The 21,672-nt window shown below is 47.1% G+C and overlaps 2 protein-coding genes across 3 annotated transcripts in view; one reads left to right on the top strand and one right to left on the bottom strand.

Annotated features, from left to right (window-relative positions):
• The window catches only part of GATA1 (GATA binding protein 1), a 5,402-nt gene extending 5,172 nt beyond the window's left edge, over nucleotides 1-230 (bottom strand). Inside the window, 2 exon segments of the mRNA XM_033201484.1 lie at nucleotides 24-30; nucleotides 224-230. The gene's annotated coding sequence lies outside the window, so the exon portion shown is untranslated.
• A 6,211-nt stretch (nucleotides 231-6,441) lies between these two features.
• Nucleotides 6,442-18,825, top strand: GLOD5 (glyoxalase domain containing 5). 2 transcript variants are annotated; one of them, XM_033201604.1, is made up of 5 exons: nucleotides 6,442-6,545; nucleotides 6,668-6,810; nucleotides 10,853-10,976; nucleotides 16,115-16,270; nucleotides 18,487-18,825. In XM_033201604.1, exons 1-5 carry the CDS (start codon nucleotides 6,483-6,485, stop codon nucleotides 18,610-18,612), a joined length of 612 nt encoding a protein of 203 aa, XP_033057495.1. In that variant the 5' UTR covers nucleotides 6,442-6,482; the 3' UTR covers nucleotides 18,613-18,825. The 2 variants fall into 2 exon arrangements, with proteins under 2 accessions (XP_033057495.1, XP_033057494.1); XM_033201603.1 differs by having other exon boundaries at nucleotides 10,847-10,976.
• Nucleotides 18,826-21,672: the final 2,847 nt, after the last annotated feature.

Raw genomic sequence — 21,672 nt, 5'->3', positions numbered from 1 at the left:
CGAGGTTTCACCATTGTTGGCCAGGCTGGTCTCAAACTCTTGACTCAGGTGATCCACCTGCCTTAGCCTCCCAAGTGCTAGAATCACAGGGGTGAGCCACTGCGCTGGCCTGAGCAATTCCACTTCTAACTCTAACACTCACACATGTGCACAAAGCTGTGTGCACAAGGCTGGGGGGAGCAGATCAGAAAAACCTTGTAAATGTCCATTTATAGTGAATGACTGTTGCAGAGTGAAATGAATGATGGAGGTTCATGTCGCTCCACAGAGCACCGGCAGGATGTGATACAGAATGAGGGGGACCTGCTGCATTTCTGGAGGGATTGCAGAGGACTTCAAGGAAGCAGGAGTGGTGATTCCTACCACATGCCCATTCAACTCTCCTATTTGGCCTGTGCAGAAGACAGATGGATCTTGCAGAACGACAGTGGGTTAGCCAAGTGATGACTTAAACTTAACGTAAGCTTAACTAGGTGGTAATTCCAACTGCAGCTGCCTTACCAGAGGTGGTTGCATTGCTTGCGCAAATTAACACATCCCTTGGTGCCTGGTGTGCAGTTATTTGATCTGGCAAATGCCTTTTTTCTCCATCCCTGTCCATAAGGCTACCAGAAGCACTTTGCTTTCAACTGGCAAGGCCAGCTGTACTCTGTCACTATCCTGCCTCAGTGGTATATCAATCAACTCTCCAGTCCTATGTCACAATTTAGTCCACAAAGACTTTGATTGCCTTTCCCCTCCACAGGTATCACACTGGTCTATGACATTGATGACATTACGCTAAGTGGACATAGTGAGCAAGAAGTAGCAACTACTCTAGACTTATTGGTGAGAAATTTCTGTGTCAGAAAGTAGGAAATACATTCAACAAAAATTCAGGAACCTTCTACCTCAGTGAAATTTCTAGGAGTCCAGTGGTGTGGGGTCTGTCAACATATTCCTTTTTTTTTGAGATGGAGTCTCACTCTGTCTCCCGGGCTGGTGTGCAATGATGCAATCTTGGCTCACTGCAACCTCCGCCTCCCCGTTCAAGCGATTTTCCTGCCTCAGCCTCCTGAGTAGCTGGGATTACAGGCACGTGCCACCGCACCTGGCTATTTTTGTATTTTTAGTAGAGACAGGGTTTCACCACATTGGTCAGGCTGGTCTCGAACTCCTGACCTCATGATCCGCCCGCCTCGGCCTCCCAAAGTGCTGGGATTACAGGCGTGAGCCACCGTGCCCAGTCAATATATTCCTTCTAAGGTGAAGGATAAGTCAGTAGTTGCATCTGGCCCCTCCTACAATCAAAAAAGAGGCACAATGCCTAGCAGGCCTATTTGGATTTTGGAGGCAACACATTCCTAATTTGGGTGTGTTACACAGGCCCATTTACCAAATGACATGAAAAGCTGCAAGTTTTATGTGGGGCCCAGAACAGGAGAAGGCTCTACAACACGTCCAGGCTGCTGTGCCACTTGGGCCATAGGACCTAGCAGATCAGTGGTGCTTGAAGTGACAGTGGCAGATAGGGATACTGTTTGAAGCTCTGGGCAGGCCCCTATAGGTTAATCACAGCCTAGCCCTTTAAGTTTTGTTTTATTTTTGAGACAGGGTCTTGCTCTGTCACCCAGACTGGAGTGCAGTGGCACAATCACAGCTCACTGCAGTCTTGACCTTTCAGGCTCAAGTGATCCTCCCACTTCAGCCTCTCTAGTAGCTGGGACTGACTGTAGGTGTGCACCACCACATCTGGCTAACTTTTGTAATTTTTGTAAAGATAGGGTTTCCCCATGTTCCCGAGGCTGGTCTCGAACTCTTGGGCTCAGGCAATCCACCCGTCTCAGCCTCCCAAATGAAACTTGGTGAGCCTCCTTTAGGATTTTGGAGCAAAGCCCTACTATTCTCTGCAGATAACTACCCTCCTTTTAAGAAACAGCTCTTGGCTGGGCTGGTGGATCACTCTTTAATCCCAGCCCCTTGGGAGGTTGAGACCAGCAGATCTCTCTCTTGAGCACAGGAGTTCGAGACCACCCTGGGCAACATGGCAAAAATTCATCTCTAGGCCAGGCGCAGTGGCTCACGCCTGTAATCCCAGCACTTTGGGAGGCCGAGGCGGGCGGATCACGAGGTCAGGAGATTGAGACCATCCTGGATAACACGGTGAAACCCTGTCTCTACTGAAAATACAAAAAATTAGCCGGGCTTGGTGACAGGTGCCTGTAGTCCCAGTACTTGGGAGGCTGAGGCGGGAGAATGGTGTGAACCCAGGAGGCGGAGCTTGCAGTGAGAAGAGATAGTGCTACTGCACTCCAGCTTGGGCAACAGAGCGAGATTCCGTCTAAAAAAAAAAAAAATCCATCTCTACAAAAAAATACAAAAAGTATTAATAGCTGGGTGGGGTGGTGCATGCCTGTAGTCCCACCTACTCAGGAGGCTGAGGTGGGAAGATTGCTTGAGCCCAGGAGGTCGAGGCTGTAGTGAGCTGTAATTGTGCCACTGCAGTCCAGCCTGGGTGACAAAGTGAGACCCTGTTTCAAAAAAAAAAAAAAGAGAGAGAGAAACAGCTGTTGGTCTGCTACTGGGTCTTAGTAGAAATAAATACTTGACCATTGGCCACCAAGTTACATTCCTGCCCATCATGAACTGGGTGTTACCCAACTAACCAAGAGTCGGTGTGCACAGCAGCGCTCCATCGTCGAATAGAAATGGGAAATATGTGATAAGGCCTAAGCAGGCCCTGAAGACGCAAGTAAGTTACATGAGGAAGAGGTAAATGCCCATGGTCCCCACTCCTTCCACCCTGCCTCGTTTCTCCCAGCCTGAACCTGTGGCCTCATGGGGAGTTCCCTACAATTAGTTGACAGAGAAAGAGAAGACTTGGGCATGTTTACAGATGGTTCTGCATGTTATGCAGGCACGCTCTGAAAGCAGACACTGAAACACTATGACCTCTTTCTGAGACATCTCTGAGGACAGTGGAAAAGGACAGTTGACAAAGGGTGGACTTGTGATGGTAAATTTTATGTGTCAACTTGATTGGGACACAGGGTGCCCTGTTGAATATTATTTCTCGGGGGATCTGTGAGGGTGTTTCCAGATGAGTTTAGCATATGAATTGTTGGACTGAGTAAAGCAGATGGCTCTGCCCAGTGCAAATGGGCATCACCCAGTCCACTGAAGGTTGAATAGAACAAAAAGATGGAGGAAGGTGGAATTTGCTCTGACTGCTTGAGGTGGAACACCAGTCCTTTGTCCTTGGCTGGTACTTACACCATCAGCCCTTTTTTTTGTTTTGTTTGTTTTGTTTTTTAGAGATGGAGTCTCGCTCTGTCACCCAGGCTGAAGTGCAGTGGCACAATCTTGGCTCACTGCAACCTCCACCTCCCGGGTTCAAGCGATTCTCCTGCCTCAGCCTCCCAAGTAGCTAGGACTAGAGGCATGCACCACCAGGCCTGGATAATTTTTGTATTTTTAGTAGAGATGGGGTTTTGCCATGTTAGTCAGGCTGGTCTTGAACCCCTGACCTCAAGTGATCTGCCCGCCTTGGCCTCCCAAAGTGCTGGGACTGCAGGCATGAGCCACCATGCCCAGCCAACACCATCAGCCCTTTGGTTCTTGGAACTACACCACTGGCTCTCCTGGGTCTCCAGCTTGCTGATAGCAGATTGTGGAACTTCTCAGCTTCCAAAATCACATGAGCCAATTCCTTATAATATATTACATATTGGTTTTGTTTCTCCTACTGGTTCTGTTTCTCCAGAGAACTCTGTCTAATACACCCAGCAATTCCACTTCTAATTCTAGTACTCGGACATGTGCACAGAGCTGTCAGAACAAAGCTGGTAGGAGTAGGCCGGGCGCGGTGGCTCAAGCCTGTAATCCCAGCACTTTGGGAGGCCGAGACGGGCGGATCACGAGGTCAGGAGATCCAGACCATCCTGGCTAACACGGTGAAACCCCGTCTCCACTAAAAATACAAAAAACTAGCCAGGCGAGGTGGCGGGCCTGTAGCCCAGCTACTCGGGAGGCTGAGGCAGGAGAATGGCAGGAACCCGGGAGGCGGAGCTTGCAGTGAGCTGAGATCCGGCCACTGCACTCCAGCCTGGGCGACAGAGCGAGACTCCGTCTCAAAAAAAAAAAAAAAAAAAAAAAAAAAGCTGGTAGGAGTAAACACCAGGAAAATCTTGTAAATGTTCACTGATAGCCAAGGACTATTACAGAGTGAAACGAATAATAGGGGGTTCATGTTACAGCACAGAGTGCCCACTGGACATGACACAGAATGGATGGGACTTGTGGTGTACCTGCGGGGGGGGGGGTTACCTTCTACAGGATGTCTATAGGCAGGGAAAGTAAGGGGGAGTCAGTTACAGTGACCTAGTGCATCTGTGTAGTGTGCGCACACACACACTATGTAAACACAGAGAACTGAATCTGGAAGGAAACACCAGAATTTGACCCCAGTGGTCATTTTGGGGAAATGGGGGTGGAGATGATTGCTAAAGTCCATGTACTGATGTATTGTTCAAAATTTTTTTTTTTTTCTTTTAAGACAAAGAGTCTCCTTCTGTCGTCCAGGCTGGAGTACAGTGGCACAATCTCAGCCCACTGCAACCTCTGCCTCCCGGGTTCTAGTGATTCTCGTGCTTCAGCCTCCCAAGTAGCTGGGATTACAGGTGTGTGCCACCATGCTCAGTTAATTTTTGTATTTTTAGTAGAGATGGGGTTTCACCATATTGGCCAGGCTGGTCTCGAACTCCTGACCTCAATTGATCCACCCGCCTTAGCCTCCCAAAGTGCTGGGATTACAGGTGTGAGCCACCGCCCTCGGCCTGTTTTTCAAATCTTTTATACAAACCTGTATTCACATATTATTTGTGTAACTCTTTTTAAAGAAAATCATATGCTTAAAAAACATATCTGGCCGGGCGCGGTGGCTCACGCCTGTAACCCCAACACTTCAGGAGGCCAAAGGAGGCCAATTGTAGGCAACATAGCAAGACCTCATCCTTACTAAAAATATAAAAATTAGCCAAGTGTGGTAACGCACACCTGTAGTCCCAGCTACCCAAGAGGCTGAGGCAGGAGGATCCCTTGAGCCCAGGAGTTTGAGGCTGCACTGAGGCTGCATGATGGCACCAGTGGGCTCCAGCATGGGTGACAAAGTGAGATCCTGTCTCAAAAAAACAAAAACAAAACAATATCCACAACACAAAGTGTTTGTGTTGGGGGTAACTAGAAACAAAAATTTCAAACTCACATGCTCCAGGGGCCAGACAGGTAACTTGTAAGAGAGATGTGGGAGCTCAGCTCAGGGTAAAGTGAACAACAACCGGGCTGATGAATGTTCTCTGACTCTCAGCAGTGGAAGGTGAGGGTGAGTGGGGAGGAGGAGGAAGACTGCAAATCTCATCCCCCAAAACTCATCCCCCAAAATAATTCAGGAACATCACACCCTGGGGCTCAGAACTTTTTTTTTTTTTTTAAACAGAGTCTCACTCTATCACCCAGGCTGGAGTGCAAGGGCGCAATCTCAGCTCACCGCAACCTCCGCCTCCCGGGTTCAAACTATTCTCCTGCCTCAGGCTCCTGAATAGCCGGGACTACAGGTGCACACCATCATGCCCGGCTAATTTTTGTATTTTCAGTAGAGACGGAGCTTTACCATGTTGGCCAGGCTGGTCTCGAACTCCTGGCCTCAAGTGATCCGTCCACCTTGGCCTCCCAAAGTGCTGGGATTACAGGCGTGAGACACCGTGCTTGACCAAGGGGCTCAGAACTCTTTAAGAGTTTAGGGATCTTGGCTTGGAAACAGACCCATAATAGGTCAGAGCAGTCATACTCTAACTCAGATAGCTCACAACTTCACACCCCTGACACACACTCTCAAACAGCTCACAGATCTCACACTTTGGAGACATACCCCTAAGTAGAACAAGGCATCACACCCTAGAATAAGATCCCCTTAATACTTGGTGGTTTTTCAGTATTATTATTATTATTGAGATGGAGTCTCACTCTGTCGCCCAGGCTAGAGTACAATGGCGCCATCTCGGCTCACTGCAACCTCTGCCTCCCGGATTCAAGCAATTCTCCTGCCTCAACCTCCCAAGTAGCTGGGATTACAGGCGCCCGCCACCACACTTGGCTAATGTTTTGCATTTTTAGTAAAGATAGGGTTTCACCATGTTGTCCAGGCTGGTCTTGAACTCCTGACCTCAGGTGATCCACCTGCTTTGGCCTCCCAAAGTGCTGGGATTACAGGTGTGAGCCACCGCACCCAGTCTTCAATGTTAACAAGAAGTAATCCCTTACACACCCACTTTAAGTTTTTAATTTCGAGGCCCTGAGTTTAATGTCAAAGTCCTTCCATTTGCACCACCTACCTGTGTCACCTCCCACAGTCCTCAGCCTGTGCCCTCCCATTCCTGCCCCTTGATCTCCAGGTGCTGAGCCAGAGGGTTGTCGGGAGGCCCCTGGACAAAGATGTCTACACTGCCATGCTGCGCCATCTGCCCTCCAGGCTGCCAGTCAAGATGTGGGGCAGGATTTTGGAGAAACAGGTGAACAAAGTGGCCGCTGGGGTTCTGGGGCAAGGGTGTTGACACTGAAGCTAGTCTAGTAACCTGTTTCCCTTCTCTGCCGGCTCCCATTTCCTGTCCTCCTCTCTCCCTTTCTCTTTCAGAGACAAGCAGAGGGCAGCAGAGGCCCATGGAAAGGCCCGGCTCTAAGCCATGGAGGGCCCTGTGCTCAGGTGTGCAGGGCTGGGCCAAGGCTGAGGGCTGGCTCCTCCCCCAGTTCACCAGGGACAGGTGGAGAGATACAAAGGTGACTCACGCAGGGTGTCCCTGAAGCTGTCATGATTAAGGCCGTGTGGAGAGAGGCTAAGAAACACAGCGCTGACCTTGAGCTTTAGGAGAGGAATTCAGAGGCCCCTGGCAACCTGAAGGGGACCTTGAAGAGGACCCTGTAGGAAGACAGAACCATTCCCTGTGGAGGAGGCCAAAGGAGGAAGGACATGGTGTTCCGGATACTCTGACTATAGGGATTTTATAGGCTGTGGTGAGAAATGAAATGGATTACATTTTTGTAGAATGTGTTAAAACAGGGCTTGGCACACAGTAAGCCTTGTGTGATTACTATGTCTTTTTTTTCTTTTTTTTTTTTGAGACCGAAGTTTGCTCTTGCTGCCCGGGGTGGAGTGCAGCAGTGCGATCTCAGGTCACTGCAACCTCTGCCTCTCAGGTTCAAGCGATTCTTCTGCCTCAGCCTCCCTAGTAGGGGATTACAGGCGCACACCACCATGCCCACCTAATTTTTGTATTTTTAATAGAGACAGGATTTCACCATGTAGGCCAGGCTCAAACTCCTGACCTCATGTAATCCACCCATCTCGGCCTCCCAAAGTGCTAGGATTACAGGTGTGAGCCACCGCACCCAGTCCTTTGTGTGATGACTATATCTTGATCATCATTTTATAAAGCAGGCTTTGTAACTTCACCTCCAAGACCCTGCAGGATCCAGACCCTACCTTGCCCTCCCACTCATCTCTTACTCACTCTTGGGTTCCAAGCCACGCTGGCCTTCCTGTTCTTGAAGAGAGCCATCCCTGCTCATCCTTGAATTTGCAAAGATGGAGCTCCGAGTCCGCAAAGCAGGATCTGGGGAGTGAATCTGAGCTGGCAGGGAACTGAATAATGGCAGGAATAGGTGGAGTTTATTTCCAATAGACTATCAAAATGATATGGATGTGGCCAAAGCAGTGCTTAGGGGAAATCTATAGTTCTAAATGCATAGATCAGAAAAGTAGAAAACTTGAAAATCAATGACCTGAGCTTCCCTATCAAGAAATTGGGAAAAGAATGGCAAATGGAACCTAAGAAAGTAGAAGGAAGGAAATTTTTTTTTTTTTTTTTTTTGAGACAGAGTCTTGCTCTGCCACCCAGGCTGGAGTGCAGTGGCCGGATCTCAGCTCACTGCAAGCTCCGCCTCCCGGGTTTACGCCATTCTCCTGCCTCAGCCTCCCGAGTAGCTGGGACTACAGGCGCCCGCCTCGTCGCCCGGCTAGTTTTTTGTATTTTTAAGTAGAGACAGGGTTTCACCGTATTAGCCAGGATGGTCTCGATCTCCTGACCTCGTGATCCGCCCGTCTCGGCCTCCCAAAGTGCTGGGATTACAGGCTTGAGCCACCGCGCCCGGCCAGGAAGGAAATTATAACAGCAGAAACTGGTGAAATAGAAAGCAAACATACAATAAAGCCAACAATGTCAAAAGTTGATTCTTTGAATGGAATAATAAATATTCGCAATGTCTATTTCATCTCGAGAAATTAAGAGAAAATATATAGATTGCCAATTATCAGGAAAGTAAATAGGGTATTGTGACAGATTCTATAGATGTTAGAAGGTTAATAAGGGCTGGGTGCAGTGGCTCATGCCTGTAATCCCAACACTCTGGGAGGCTGAGGAGGGAGGATCGCTTGAGCCCAAGAGTTCAAGACCAGCCTGGGAAACACAGTGAGCCCTCACCTCTACAAAAAAATGAAAAAAGAAAACAAAAAATAGTTGGGCATGGTGGCACACACCTGTAATCCCAGCTACTAGAGAGGCTGAAGTAGGAGGATTGCTTGAGTCCAGGAGGTTGAGGCTGCAGTGAGCTGTGATCATGCCACTGTACTCCAGGCTGGGCAACAAAGCAAGACCCTGTCTCAAAAAGGGAATTAAAAAAGAAAGTTAATAAAATTTTTTTCAACATATGACTTTATTTTCAATGGAGCCAAAATGTTGGTCATTTTCTCTTTCTGCAGTTCCTATGTCCATGTGGATCTTTTGTATCCACTGGGAGAGCAGAACTCAGCAACTTCGCTAATGCCTCCTCCACTCAGGAAAATAGAATGGTACAGGATTTCTTTTTTAGCTGGAGCTCAGTGAAATCAATTGTTTAAAATGGGCTGGTTTCAATGGAACTAAATGCAGTGGAATAGAAAATAATAAAATAGCAAAGGGTAGAATGGAATCCAATTGAATTGGATAGAACAGAATAGAAATTAGTCAGACTTTGTGCCAAGCACTGTCCCTAGTTGTTCCGTAGATATTTATTTATTGAACAAATATGATTGAACCAGTTGTTTGGGAAAGAATGGGGAACAAAACAAACAGAAGCCCTTTCTCTTATGAAGCTTACATTCTAGTCAGGGAGACAGGCATTACCATCTGCAAAGGCCCTGAAATGAAAGGTACAAGGGTGCTCCTTATGAGGAACAGGCAAAAGGACAGTGTAGATTGGAGTTCAAGAGCAATGGATGAGGCTGTAGAGATAGGGGGTCATTGTAACTGAGTCTAGATTTTAAGAAGATAACCACACATCATCATCATCAATCCTTTTATAGCACTTGATATGTATCGGGCATTGTTCTATGCCCTTAAAAACAGTACTTTTTAAAAACTCTCACAATACTCCTATATGTATAAAATCATGCTCATTTTATAGAAGGGGAAACCAAGGCACAGAGAAATTAGAGAAATTATTTAAATGTCAGTCTGGCTCCAGAATCTTTTATTTTTATTTATTTATTTATTTATTTATTTATTTTTTGAGACATGGTCTTGCTCTGTCACCTAGGAGTCTGGTTGCGTGATCATAGATCATTGCAATCTCCAGTCCCAGGCTCAAGTGATCCTCCCACCTCAGGTCCCCAAGTAACCGGAACTACACGTGAGTGTCCCCCAACCTAGCTAATTTTTGTATTTTTTTTGTAGATACAGGGTCTCACTGTGTTGCCCAGGCTGATCTCAAACTCCTGGGTTCTAGGGATCTGCCTGCCTCAGCCTCCCAAAGTGCTGAGATTCCAGGCGCCACCGCCAGAATCTATTCTTTTAAGCATTATACTCCATTGCTTATAGTGCCAGACCACAGGTGCTTTATAATCCTGTAGCAGAGATACTGTAAATACACAAATTACTAAATATTCAAGTCAAGAGAAAGATCTGATGGGAAGTGTGCTGATGGCGGGAAAGTGGAAGAGGTGGTAATAGTCCTCCCTCTGGGTGTCAAGGTGGATCTGTAAACACGCATGCCCAGAAACCTTCATTTCTTCTGAGATGCCCCCTTCTTGTCCTGTTCTCTGTGACTGAAGCTGCAGAATGAGAAAGGAGGGGGCTGGGTAAAATTGGTCAATTCACAGAACTGGGCCTCCTCTGTGTCTTGTCACTTCTTGGAAACAGATGAATTCTATTTAGGGGAAAACAGGGGAGGGCATTGTCTTGGTCTCCACTCCACTAATCTTCACTTCTGGAAGAGGAGAAAGGGAACAAGAAGGCCAGGTGCAGTGGCTCACCCCTGTAATCCCAGCACTCTGGGAGGCCGAGGCAGGCAGATCACTTGAGGTCAGGAGTTTGAGACCAGCCTGATCAAAATGGTGAAACCCTGTCTCTACTAAAAATACAAAAATTAGCTGGGCGTGGTGGTGCACACCTGTAGTCCCAGCTACTCAGGAGGCTGAGACAGGAGAATCGCTTGAAGCCAGGAGGCGGAGGTTGCAGTGAGCTGAGATTGTGCCACTGCACTCCAGCCTGGGCAACAGAGTGAGACTCTGTCTCAAAAAAAAGGAAAAAAAAGAAAAGAAAGGGAACAAGAAAACAGTGGAGAGTGGTCATGGCAGACACAGGGGCTCTCGTGAATCCACACATGGGCAGTAAGACTCTACCAATAAGTATTCTCTCAGGCCTTTCCCCTTGAAAGAGGGTGAGGAGGAAGTAGAGTAGAGTAATTGGGGAGGTAGGGGGAGGTAAGGAGAAGAAAACACGGGTGTGACAAGTGGCAATGTGGTCTCCTCTGACTTTTTTTTCTTTTTTTAGTCATGGAGCGACAGCAGTCAGACCCCTCCCCCACGTCTTATCCGTAGACTTGACCACATCGTGATGACGGTGAAGAGCATCAAAGACACCACCAAGTTTTATTCCAAGATCCTGGGCATGGAGGTCATGACTTTTAAGGTAAGCACTTTCCCAAATGTCAAAATTCAGGTGGGCTAAAATTTGTTGATAACACTTTAACATACAACTTAACTCTAAAAGGAAAACCACAGGAAATCTGAGAGAAAATATAAAGAGATCAATAGAGGAGATTCCAGATTGAATATATGGACTTCCAGAGAGACAATGGAGAAAAAGGAGAGGAGGAAATTATCATAGAAACAATGCAAGAGAACTCTGCAGTCGCCACATGAAAAAGGTTAACCAAGTATCCAGCATGTTGACACTTAAATGGATCCTTATGAAATTACAGAACATCAAACTGAAAAAGTAGATGCTAAGAGCTTTCATAGAGATTAAAAAGTAGATTATCTACAAGGAAAAACAAACAAACAAATACCAGATTTTCCAAGAGACCAGAGACCAAAAGATAAAAGGACACCTTCAAGACTCTGAGGGGAAAATTTTCCACCTAGAATTCTATGTCCAACCAAACTATTAACCAAAGGTAAATGTAGGGCCAGGTGCGGTGGCTCATGCCTATAATCCCAGCACATTGGGAGGCCGAGGTGGGTGGATCACTCCAGGTCAGGAGTTTGAGACCAGCCTAACCAACATGGCAAAACCTCGTCTCTACTAAAAATACAAAAATTTGCCGTGCATGCTGGTGCACGCCTGTAATCCCAGCTACTTGGGAGGCTGAGGCATGAGAATTGCTTGAGCCTGGGAGGCAGAGGTTGCAGTGAGCTGAGATTGCACCACAGCACTATCTAGTCTGAGTGACAGAGCAAGACTGTATCAAAAACAAACAAACAAACAAACAAAAAGGTAAATGTAGAATAAAAGCATTCTTAGTCATGCGAAGTCTTAGAAAATTTGCCACTTGCTTTGAAAATTACTTAAGGGTATGCTATATCAAAATGGGGGACTGGCCGGGCACGGTGGCTCACGCCTGTAATCCCAGCACTCTGGGAGGCAGAGGTTGCAGTGAGCCGAGATTGCACCACTGCACTCCAGCCTGGGTGACAAAGCAAGACTCCATTTCAAAAAAAAAAGATGACTAATCTCAGAATATGGAAGTCAGGCCACAACAGATCCCAAGAGGAGGATCCCAGAAAGGTACTTAGAGAACAATCAGTCCAGTTTGGTACAGGTGTAAGAAAGACCCCAGGAAAGACAGATCCAAGGGAAAAAAGAGGTTTCCATCAATTGAACTATCCTTGAGAATTTGGAACAACTTCAAAAAAGGCAAATGCAAAGAAAGCAAAAAATGCCTAAGATGTGCTTCAGTAAGTGAATGGCTGTATCAACTGTGGCACATCCAGACAATGAAATATTATTCAGTGATAAAAATAAATGGATTATCTGCCAGGTGCGGTGGCTCACGCCTGTAATCCCAACACTTTGGGAGGCTGAGGCGGGTGGACCACCTGAGTCAGGAGTTTGAGAACAGCTTGGCCAACATGGTGAAATCCCATCTCCACTAAAAATACAAAAATTAGCCAGGCATGGTGGCGGGTGCCTGTAATCCCAGCTACTCAGGAGGCTGAGGCAGGAGAATCACTTGAACCCAGGAGGCGGAGGTTGTAGTGAGCCAAGATTGCCCCATTGCACTCCAGCCTGGGCGACAGAGCAAAACTCTGTCTCAAATAGATAAATTAATTAAATAAAATAAATGGACTATCAATCCATGAAAAGACATGGAGGAAACTTAAATGCCCATTACTAAGTAAAAGAAGTGGGGGAGGCTGTGCATATGTGGGGGCAAGGTGTATATATCCCTATACCTTCTGTTCACTTTTGCTGTGGACCTAAAACCGCTCTAAAACAATTAAGTACACATGAACACCTCCCCCCCCGACACACACACACATATAACTTAAATAGAAAGGGCTCGAGGAATCACAAACAGGAGAAGAAAAATTTTTTTAGACAGGGTCTCGCTCTGTTGCCCAGGCTGGACTGCAATGTTGCGATCATGGCTCACCACAGCCTGAACCTCCCGGACTCAGGTGCTTCTCTTGCCTCACCCTCCTGAGTAGCTGAGACTGTAGGCACGTGCCACCACATCCGGCCAATTTTTTCTATTTGGGTAAAAACGTTAAATCTAACATGGAACCTTATGCAGAAATGTAGTATTATGCAACATCAGACTGGATGTGTACACAGCAACATGAATGGGTCTTGAAAAGAACGTGCTGAGTGAAAAATGAAGAAACCATCAGGTCTACAGCATGCTACCCTTTACAATACACACACATAAAACAGTAACACACTTTTTACAGCAATTTATGAAAACCTAAGGATACACATCAAACACATTGTAATGGTTGCTTAAGGTAGAGATGGGAATGGAGAATGAAGAGAAAAAGATAAATAAAACAAGAGATAGTCCTTGCGTGGGCCAATGGTGACGAGGTGTATGATGCCTCAACCTCTGGACTTGGACACAATGGAGTGAAATTTCAGAACATTAGGATTAAGAAAAATCCTAAAGCTGCAGTAGTGGAAGATGGATGTATCACCAACCAAATAATAGAAAACGCAGATGAACATCAGACTTCTTAACAGCAACACCACATTTGGGGAAGACAATGAAGCAACATATTTAAAAGGCTATGGGAAAATAAGCTGCAACCTACAATTGTACACTGAGCCAAACTATCTTCAAGTCCAAAAGTGAAATAAATTGGCCAGACGTGGTGGCTCACACCTGTAATCCCAACACTTTGAGAGGCTGAGATGGGTGGATCACTTGAGGTCAGGAGTTCAAGACCAGCCTAGACAACATGCTGAAACCCTATCTCTACTAAAACTACAAAAATTAGCCAAGCATGGTGGCTTGCGCCTGTAGTCCCAGCTACTCGGGAGGCTGAGGCAGGAGAATTGCTTGAACTCAGGAGGCAGAGGTTGCAGTGAGCCAAGATCTCACCATTGCACTCCAGCCTGGGTAACAGAGCGAGACTCCGTCTCAAAAAAAAAAAAAAAAGAAGTGAAATAAAGTCATTTTCTGATTGGATGGATGTGGTATCATTCATAGTGATATAAAAGAGATTTTTTAAAAAATGGCACATGTTGAGAGGTCCAGGAGAGGGAGGAGCCATGAAGAACATGGCAGGGCTGTTAGTCTGCAGTTGATCTACAAAAATAAACTTGCAGCCAGGCGTGGTGGCTCATGCCTGCAATCCCACACTTTGAGAGGATGAGGCAGGAGGATTGCTTGAGCTCAGGAGTTGGAGTCCAGCCTGGGCAACATACTGAGACTATTGTCTCTACAAAAAAAAAAAAAAAAAGTTTTATAATTAGCCAGGCATGGTGGTGCGCACCTGTAATCCCAGCTACTCAGGAGGCTGAGGCAGGAGGATTGCTTGAGACCAGGAAGTCAAGGCTGCAGTGAGCCATGATTGCACCATTGCATTCCAGCCTGGGTGATAGAACGGGACTCTGTCTCTTTTTTTTTTTTTTTTTTTTTTTTTTTTGAGACGGAGTCTTGCTCTGCCACCAGGCTGGAGTGCAGTGGCCGGATCTCAGCTCACTGCAAGCTCCGCCTCCCGGGTTTACGCCATTCTCCTGCCTCAGCCTCCCAAGTAGCTGGGACTACAGGCGCCCGCCTCGTCGCCCGGCTAGTTTTTTTTTGTATTTTTAAGTAGAGACAGGGTTTCACCGTATTAGCCAGGATGGTCTCGATCTCCTGACCTCGTGATCCGCCTGTCTCGGCCTCCCAAAGTGCTGGGATTACAGGCTTGAGCCACCGCGCCCGGCCGGGACTCTGTCTCTTAAAAAATTAAATAAATAAAATAAACATGCAAGTGGGTTAGCTAAAAGAGAAACTAAAAATGATAATCAATTGTGTTGGAAGAGGTAGTAATGTGAATGAGCTAAATTCTCATTTATCATAGCAGGGAGATGATAGGAAATATCTCAAGTTGCTAAATCAAGAAATAGTGATGCGGCTGGGCACACTGGCTCACACCTGTAATCCCAGCACTTGGGAGGTTGAGGCGGGGATCACTTGAGCCAGGAGTTCGAGACCAGCCTGGGCAACATGGGAGATCCGGTCTCTAGAAAAAATTTAAAAATTAGCCAAGCATGGTGGGGTGTGCCTGTGGTCTCTGCTACTCAGAGGCTGAGGTTGCAGGATTACTTGAGCCTGGGAGGATGAGGCTGCAGTGAGCCGTGATCGCTGCCCTGAAGCCTGGGCAACAGAGCAAGATTCTGTCTCAAAAAAAAAAAAAAAAAGAGACCAGGCACAGTGGCTCACGCCTGTAATCTCAGTACTTTGCGAGGCCGAGGTGGGCAGATCACCTTAGGTCAGGAGTTCGAGACCAGCCTGGCCAACACAGAAAACCCCATCTCTACTAAAAATATAAAAATTAGCTGGACATGGTGGCGTGCGTCTGTAGTCCCAGCTACTCCGGAGGCTGAGGCACAAGAATCACCTGAACCAGGAATGTGGAGGTTGCAGTGAGCCAAAATTGCGCCACTGCACTCCAGCCTGGGCAACAGAACAAGACTCTGTCTCAAAAAATAATGAATAAATAAAATAAACAGTGGTGCATCAGTTAGGGACTTTGGAGGCACATAGGAGAAAACTCAACTAACTAACTGTGGGTTAAACAAGACAGAGTTTTCTTTTCCTCTCACTGAACAACCAGTCCAGAGGTAGTCAGGTCATGGGCAGTGGCTGGGAAGCAAGAGGAAGTGAATGGGCAATAAGGGCCAGCACAGTGGGGTAGGGAGGTTCCTGGAAGCCCCACCCACACCTCTGCCCACATCTCATTGCCCAGTCCAGCTAATGTGGCCTCCAGACGTGCTGGAAATGTAGGTTTTTTAAGTTGGGCACACAGTTGACCCCACTGAAATTTCTGTTGTTTATAAGAAATAAAGGGGAAATGTATACTCGGTAGGCAAATTGCTAACTCTGCCTTGGGTGGTATAAACACTATTTGGAGATACGGAAATAATTTCAGGGAGATATGAACTCATACACTTGCCTCTAAGGAATGAGACTTGGGTGGGGCAAAAGGTTGTTGTGTAGTAGCCCCATTCTAGTTTTTATTTTTTTAAAACCTTGTTGGGATGGGTGCAAAGGCTTCATCTCACACTCACCTTGGAGGTTTAATTCTAGGCTGTTGTCTCTGCCCTTCCCCGCCAAGTAGGAAGACCGGAAAGCACTGTGTTTTGGAGACCAGAAATTTAACCTCCACGAGGTGGGAAAGGAATTTGAACCCAAAGCCGCTCACCCAGTTCCTGGCTCCCTGGACATATGTCTGATAACAGAGGTGCCTTTGGAGGAAATGATCCAGCACCTCAAGGTGAGTGGGACTTCTCTTCTTTTTGCAAAAGCTGCTGCAAACAGTGAAAACAGAAGCATGACCAGAGAGGTAACAAGTTTTACCACAACCAGATAATGCCTGCACACAGTTATGTACTCACTATTTTGACTGACATAATTTTTTCATGAAAATAAATGTATTTAAAAAGAGAACTAAGCATCCCCATTGTAAAACAAACCAACAAGAAACAAAAAAAACCTACATTTATACACTTAAATACTTTTTTTTTTTTTTTGAGATAGAGTCTTGCTCTGTCGCCCAGGCTGGAGTGTAGTGGCGTGATCTCAGGGTCACTGCAACCTCCACCTCCCAGGTTCAAGCGATTCTCCTGTCTTAGCCTCCCAAGTCGCTGGTACTACAGGCGCGTGCCACCACACCTGGCTAGTTTTTGTAGTTTTAGTAGAGATGGGGTTTCACCATGTTGGCCAGGATGGTCTCAAACTCCTGACCTCAAGTGCTCCACCCACCTTGGCCTCCCAAAGTGCTGGCATTACAGGCATCAGCCACGTGCCCAGCCCTAAATACATTTATACAAAAAGAAAATATTCATCCAAGTACATGAAAAACCCATTATGTCTTGGCATAAAGGAAAAGTAACTGTAAAAACCAACAGCTATAAAAGCATAACAATGTCATTAGATTCTAGCCACTTCTGTTCCCTGTACTCCCTGGCCCTAACATTACAAAGGGAGATATGGCAGGTGGTTAAAGAGATACTAAGAACTTGTTAGCATCCACCTTCTTTGTATAACAAGGAGGACTGAAAGAAGATTGAAGAGGGAATAATTTCTGATTTGCTGTTATTTAATCCAGTGTCTCTGTAATACTTAAAATGATGTCATCTAGAAGAGGCATTGGCTGGGCATGGTCACTCACGCCTGTAATCCCAGCACTTTGGGAGGCTGAGGTGGGAGGATCATTTGGGCCAGGAGTTCCAGACCAACCTGGGCAACATAGTGAGATCCCATCTCTACAAAAATTAAAAAATTAGCCAGGCGTGGTAATGCATGCCCGTAATCCTAGCTACTCAAGAGGGTGAAGTGGGAGGATCACTTGAGCCCAGGAAGCTGAGGCTGCAGTGAGCTATGATCACGCCACTGCACTCCAGCCTGGGTGATACAGCAAGACCCTGTCTCTAAAAAATTAAAATAAGGCCAGGAGCACAGTGGCTCGTGCCTGTAATCCCAGTGCTTTAGGAGGCAAGGAGGGAGGATCACTTGAACCCAGGAATTTGAGACCAGCCTGGGTAACATGGTGAGACCCTGTGTCTACACAAAATACAAAAAAAATTAGCCGGACATGGCAGTGTGTGCTTATAGTCTCAGCTACTTGGGAGGCTAAAAGGTAGGAGGATCGTTTGAGCCCAGGTTGAGGCTGTAGTGAGCTGTGATCGCGCCACTGCATACCAGTCAGGGTGACAGAGCAAGGCCCTGTCTCTACAATAAATAAAGGGATATTAGTTTCCCTTTTGCAGAACACGGATTGAGGTCTTATATATTCTGTGCAAATAACCTACACTCCTTCTTTGGGAAGTGTCAGTGAAAAAGACTGGTTTGGAAGGAAAATGGGTGAAGCATAGGGGTTAAGAGTATGGTCGTTGACCCAGACTGCCTGGGTTCGAATTCTGGTTCTGCCACTTACTAGATAATACTAGGCACTATTATCCTTCCCATTTTACAGATGAGGAGACCAAAGTACAGGGTAGTTAGGTACTGTGCCCAAGGCCATCTAGCTGATAAGTGGCTGGAACAGAGTGATGGAGGGGAGGATGACAGGAGATGAGGTCAGAAAGATACAGTGGTGTTCTAAGGTCTTCTGGGCCACTATAAGGAATTAAATTTTACAGACCGGGTGCAATGGCTCATGCCTGTAATTCCAGCTCTTTAGGCGGGCGGATCACTTGAGGTCAGGAGTTCGAGACCAGCCTGGGCAGCACAGTAAGACCTCATCTCTATGAAAAATAGCTGGGCATGGAAACATGTGCCTGTAATCCCAGCTACTCAGGAGGCTGAGGTGGGAGAATTGCTTAAGCCTGGGAGGCAGAGGAGGTTGCAGTGAGCTGAGATCTCACCACTGCACTCCAGCCTGGGCAACAGAGTAAGACTCTGTCTCAAAAAAAAAAAAAAAAAAAAGAATTAAATTTTGGTCTCACACAGACTTTGATGAATGACTTTTGTTTTTTCTTCCCACCTCAGGCTTGTGATGTCCCTATTGAGGAGGGGCCAGTCCCCAGAACAGGGGCAAAAGGGCCTATTATGTCCATCTACTTCCGAGACCCTGACAGAAACCTGATTGAGGTGTCAAACTACATCTCCTCGTGACGGAGGCTAGACCTCCTCCATTCTGTCCCCCTCGATGTCGCCCTCTCCTTTCCTTCCTGCAAACCCCCACCCAGGCCCAGAGACCTCTGAGGACTGAAGACTTAGTCACTTCACACATCCTGCTCAGGGGGGACCCAAGACAGGTTTGGGACCAAACCTACATGTCTGTATGTCATCCAAGCTGGCCTAATAAATGCATAACCTCTCTATGAATACGGGATCTTCGTTATTGTATTGAAGCCATGCATGGGTGTTTATGTAAGGTGTGAGATCTCTGAGCTGTTCGGTCAGAGGCCTATGACCAGGGTATGACACCTCTGAGCACGGAATCTAGGATCATCCCCTTGGGATTCAAGGCTCCTGACAGATTTCTCCTTGTCAGTGATGCCATCATCTTCATCCTTTCCTAACTCGCCTCACTCCTCCAGTTGCTGCCTGCTGTTTCCTCAATTCCTGGGCCTCGCAGAATCCCAGAATCTCTCATTCCCATCAGACCTTCCAGGATCAGCACCAGGCGATACTACCTCTTCCCGGAGAGCCTTCTCTAGTCTCACTCTCAGGGTATTTAGCACTTTCTACCTTGGATCTAGTAGATCGAAGAGTTCAAGACCAGCCTGGGCAACATAGTGAAACCTCCCCTCCACAAAATAAATAAATAAATAAATAAATAAATAAGGCAAATCATCTCAATTGAAGCATAGCTCATGGCAGGGTAGGCGGGACAAGGTCAAATTTCCTCTGTTTCTGTGCCCCTCCATCATTCAGTCAACTAAAAATGTATGTTAAGCACCTACTGTGTGCCAGGCACTGTTCCAGGCACTGGAGAGATAGCACTGAGCAAAAGAGATAAGCATACCTGTTTGTGGAATTGTCATTCTAGTGGGAGAGATAGAAAATAAATAAAACTAAGTAGGTAAAATATTAAGTATGTTACAGGCTGATAAATGGTTTGGAGAAAAAGAAAACACAGAAAAGAGGGAATGCAGATAAAAACTGTTGGGGCAGGTTGGACACAGTGGCTCACCCCTGTAATCCCAGCACTTTGGGGGGCCGAGGCAGGCGGATCACTGAGGTCAGGCGTTCGAGACCAGCCTGGCCAACATGGCAAAACCCCGTGTCTACTAAAAATACAAAAATTAGCCGGGCATGGTGGCCTATGTCTGTAGTCCCAGCTACTCGGGAGGCTGAGGCACCAGAATTGCTTAAACCCAAAGGCAGAGGTTGCATGAGCCGAGATCGCGCCACTGCACTCCTTCCTGGGTGACAGAGTGAAAGTCTGACTTGAAAAAAAAGAAATTGCTGGGGCAGCTTCTGATGTCTAATGAGGTGGTCCCGGAAAGTATGACTGAGAAGGGTCTTGAGCACAGATCTGAAGAGATGAGTGAGCCACACAGCTAGCCAGTGGAGGAAGGGCACACCAGGCAGAGGCATCAGCCAGTGCAAAGGCCCTAATGCATGAATGTGCCTGGTGTGTGTGAGGAACAGCAAGGAAGTCAGTGGGGGAAGCAAGGGGTATACATGGGTGGGGTCTGGCAGGCCAGGGCAAGGGCTTTGTCTTTACTCTGAGTGATAGGCAGCTGAAGGAAGGTTGTGGGCAGAGGAGGGACGTGATCTGATTTAGGATTTAACAGGCTCCCTCTGGCCACTGCATGGAAAATACACTGTCAGAGCGAGGGTGGAAACAGATGACCAGTGAAGGGGAGGCCACTGCAGTGGTCCACGCAAGTGTGATGGTGGGACAGGGGAAGTGATTTTTATTTGTTTGGGTTTTTCTTTTTTTTTTTGGTAGAGTCGGGGTCTCGCTATGTTGCTCAGGTGGTGTCAAACTCCTGGCCTCAAGAGATCCTCCTGCCGGGCGCGGTGGCTCACACCTATAATCCCAGCACTTTGGGAGGCTGAGGGGGCAGATTACGAGGTCAGGAGATCAAGACCATCTTGGCTAACAGCCTGGGTGACAGAGCCAGACCTGTCAAAAAAAAAAAAAAAAAAAAAAAAAAAACAGAAAACCTGCTAGTTTTGTTTCTTCTCTTTCCTTCCTTCCTTCCTTTCTTCTTTCCTTCTTTCCTTCCTTCCTCCCCCGTCCTCCCTTTCTTTCCTTCCTTTCCTCCTTTCCTTTCCCTTCCCTCCCCTCCCCTCCTTTTCCTTCCTCCCTTCCCTTTCCTTTCCTTTCATTTCCTTCTTTTTTCCACTACCAGAAAATGCTACAGGTTTTAGGAAAACCTTTTACATACTAAAACTCATATCCTCACACTCCCTCTCTTCGCAGTACTTTTGGGGCTCCTTGGCGGTTCATTCACAGGGTCTGGCTGAACTACCCTCTGAAGACTATTTAGTGACCAGAGTCCAGAAGACCAGGGGGTCCTTACTTCAAGAGACTCACGCATGCTCCTTCATCCATCACTCCTTCACTCAGGAATCCGCACACTTCCCTTCCCACTTGCCTGACTCATCTGCCTGTCCTTTCTCTTGTTTTAGAACCCGAAATGTCCTCAGGCCTCTTCTCTAGCTGACATCCTCTTTTTCGGGAACCCATCCAGTCCCTATCTTCAAATATCTCCAGAATCTAACCATTAAAAAAAATCATCTCCTGGCTGGGTACAGTGCTCACGCCTGTAGTCAGCAGTTTGGGAGTTGAGGCAGGAGGATTTTTTTTTTTTTTTTTTGAGATGGTGTCTCTCTGTCACCCAGGCTGGAGTGCAGTGGAACAATCTCAGCTCACTGCAAGCTCCGCCTTCCGGGTTCACGCCATTCTCCTGCCTCAGCCTCCCGAGTAGGTGGAACTACAGGTGCGTGCCACCACGCCCGGCTAATTTTTTGTATTTTCAGTAGAGACGGGGTTTCACCGTGTTAGCCAGGATGGTCTTGATCTCCTGAGCTTGTGATGACCGCCTACCTCGGCCTCCAAAGTGCTGGGATTACAGGCATGAGCCACTGTGCCCGGCCCCGGCAATTTTTAAATTTTTGTAGAAACGAGTCTCGCTAGGTTGCCCGGGCTGGCTTCAAACTCCGGGGTCAAGGGATCCTCCCACCTCAGCCTCCAAAGTGCTGGGATTACAGGCA

Source organism: Trachypithecus francoisi, unplaced genomic scaffold (genome assembly GCF_009764315.1).
Source record: "Trachypithecus francoisi isolate TF-2019V2 unplaced genomic scaffold, Tfra_2.0 Lachesis_group6, whole genome shotgun sequence".
In the NCBI taxonomy this organism is placed as follows: Eukaryota; Metazoa; Chordata; class Mammalia; order Primates; family Cercopithecidae; genus Trachypithecus; species Trachypithecus francoisi.
The sequence above is the reverse complement of the archived record's forward strand: the minus strand, read 5'-3'. Positions and strand labels throughout refer to the sequence as shown.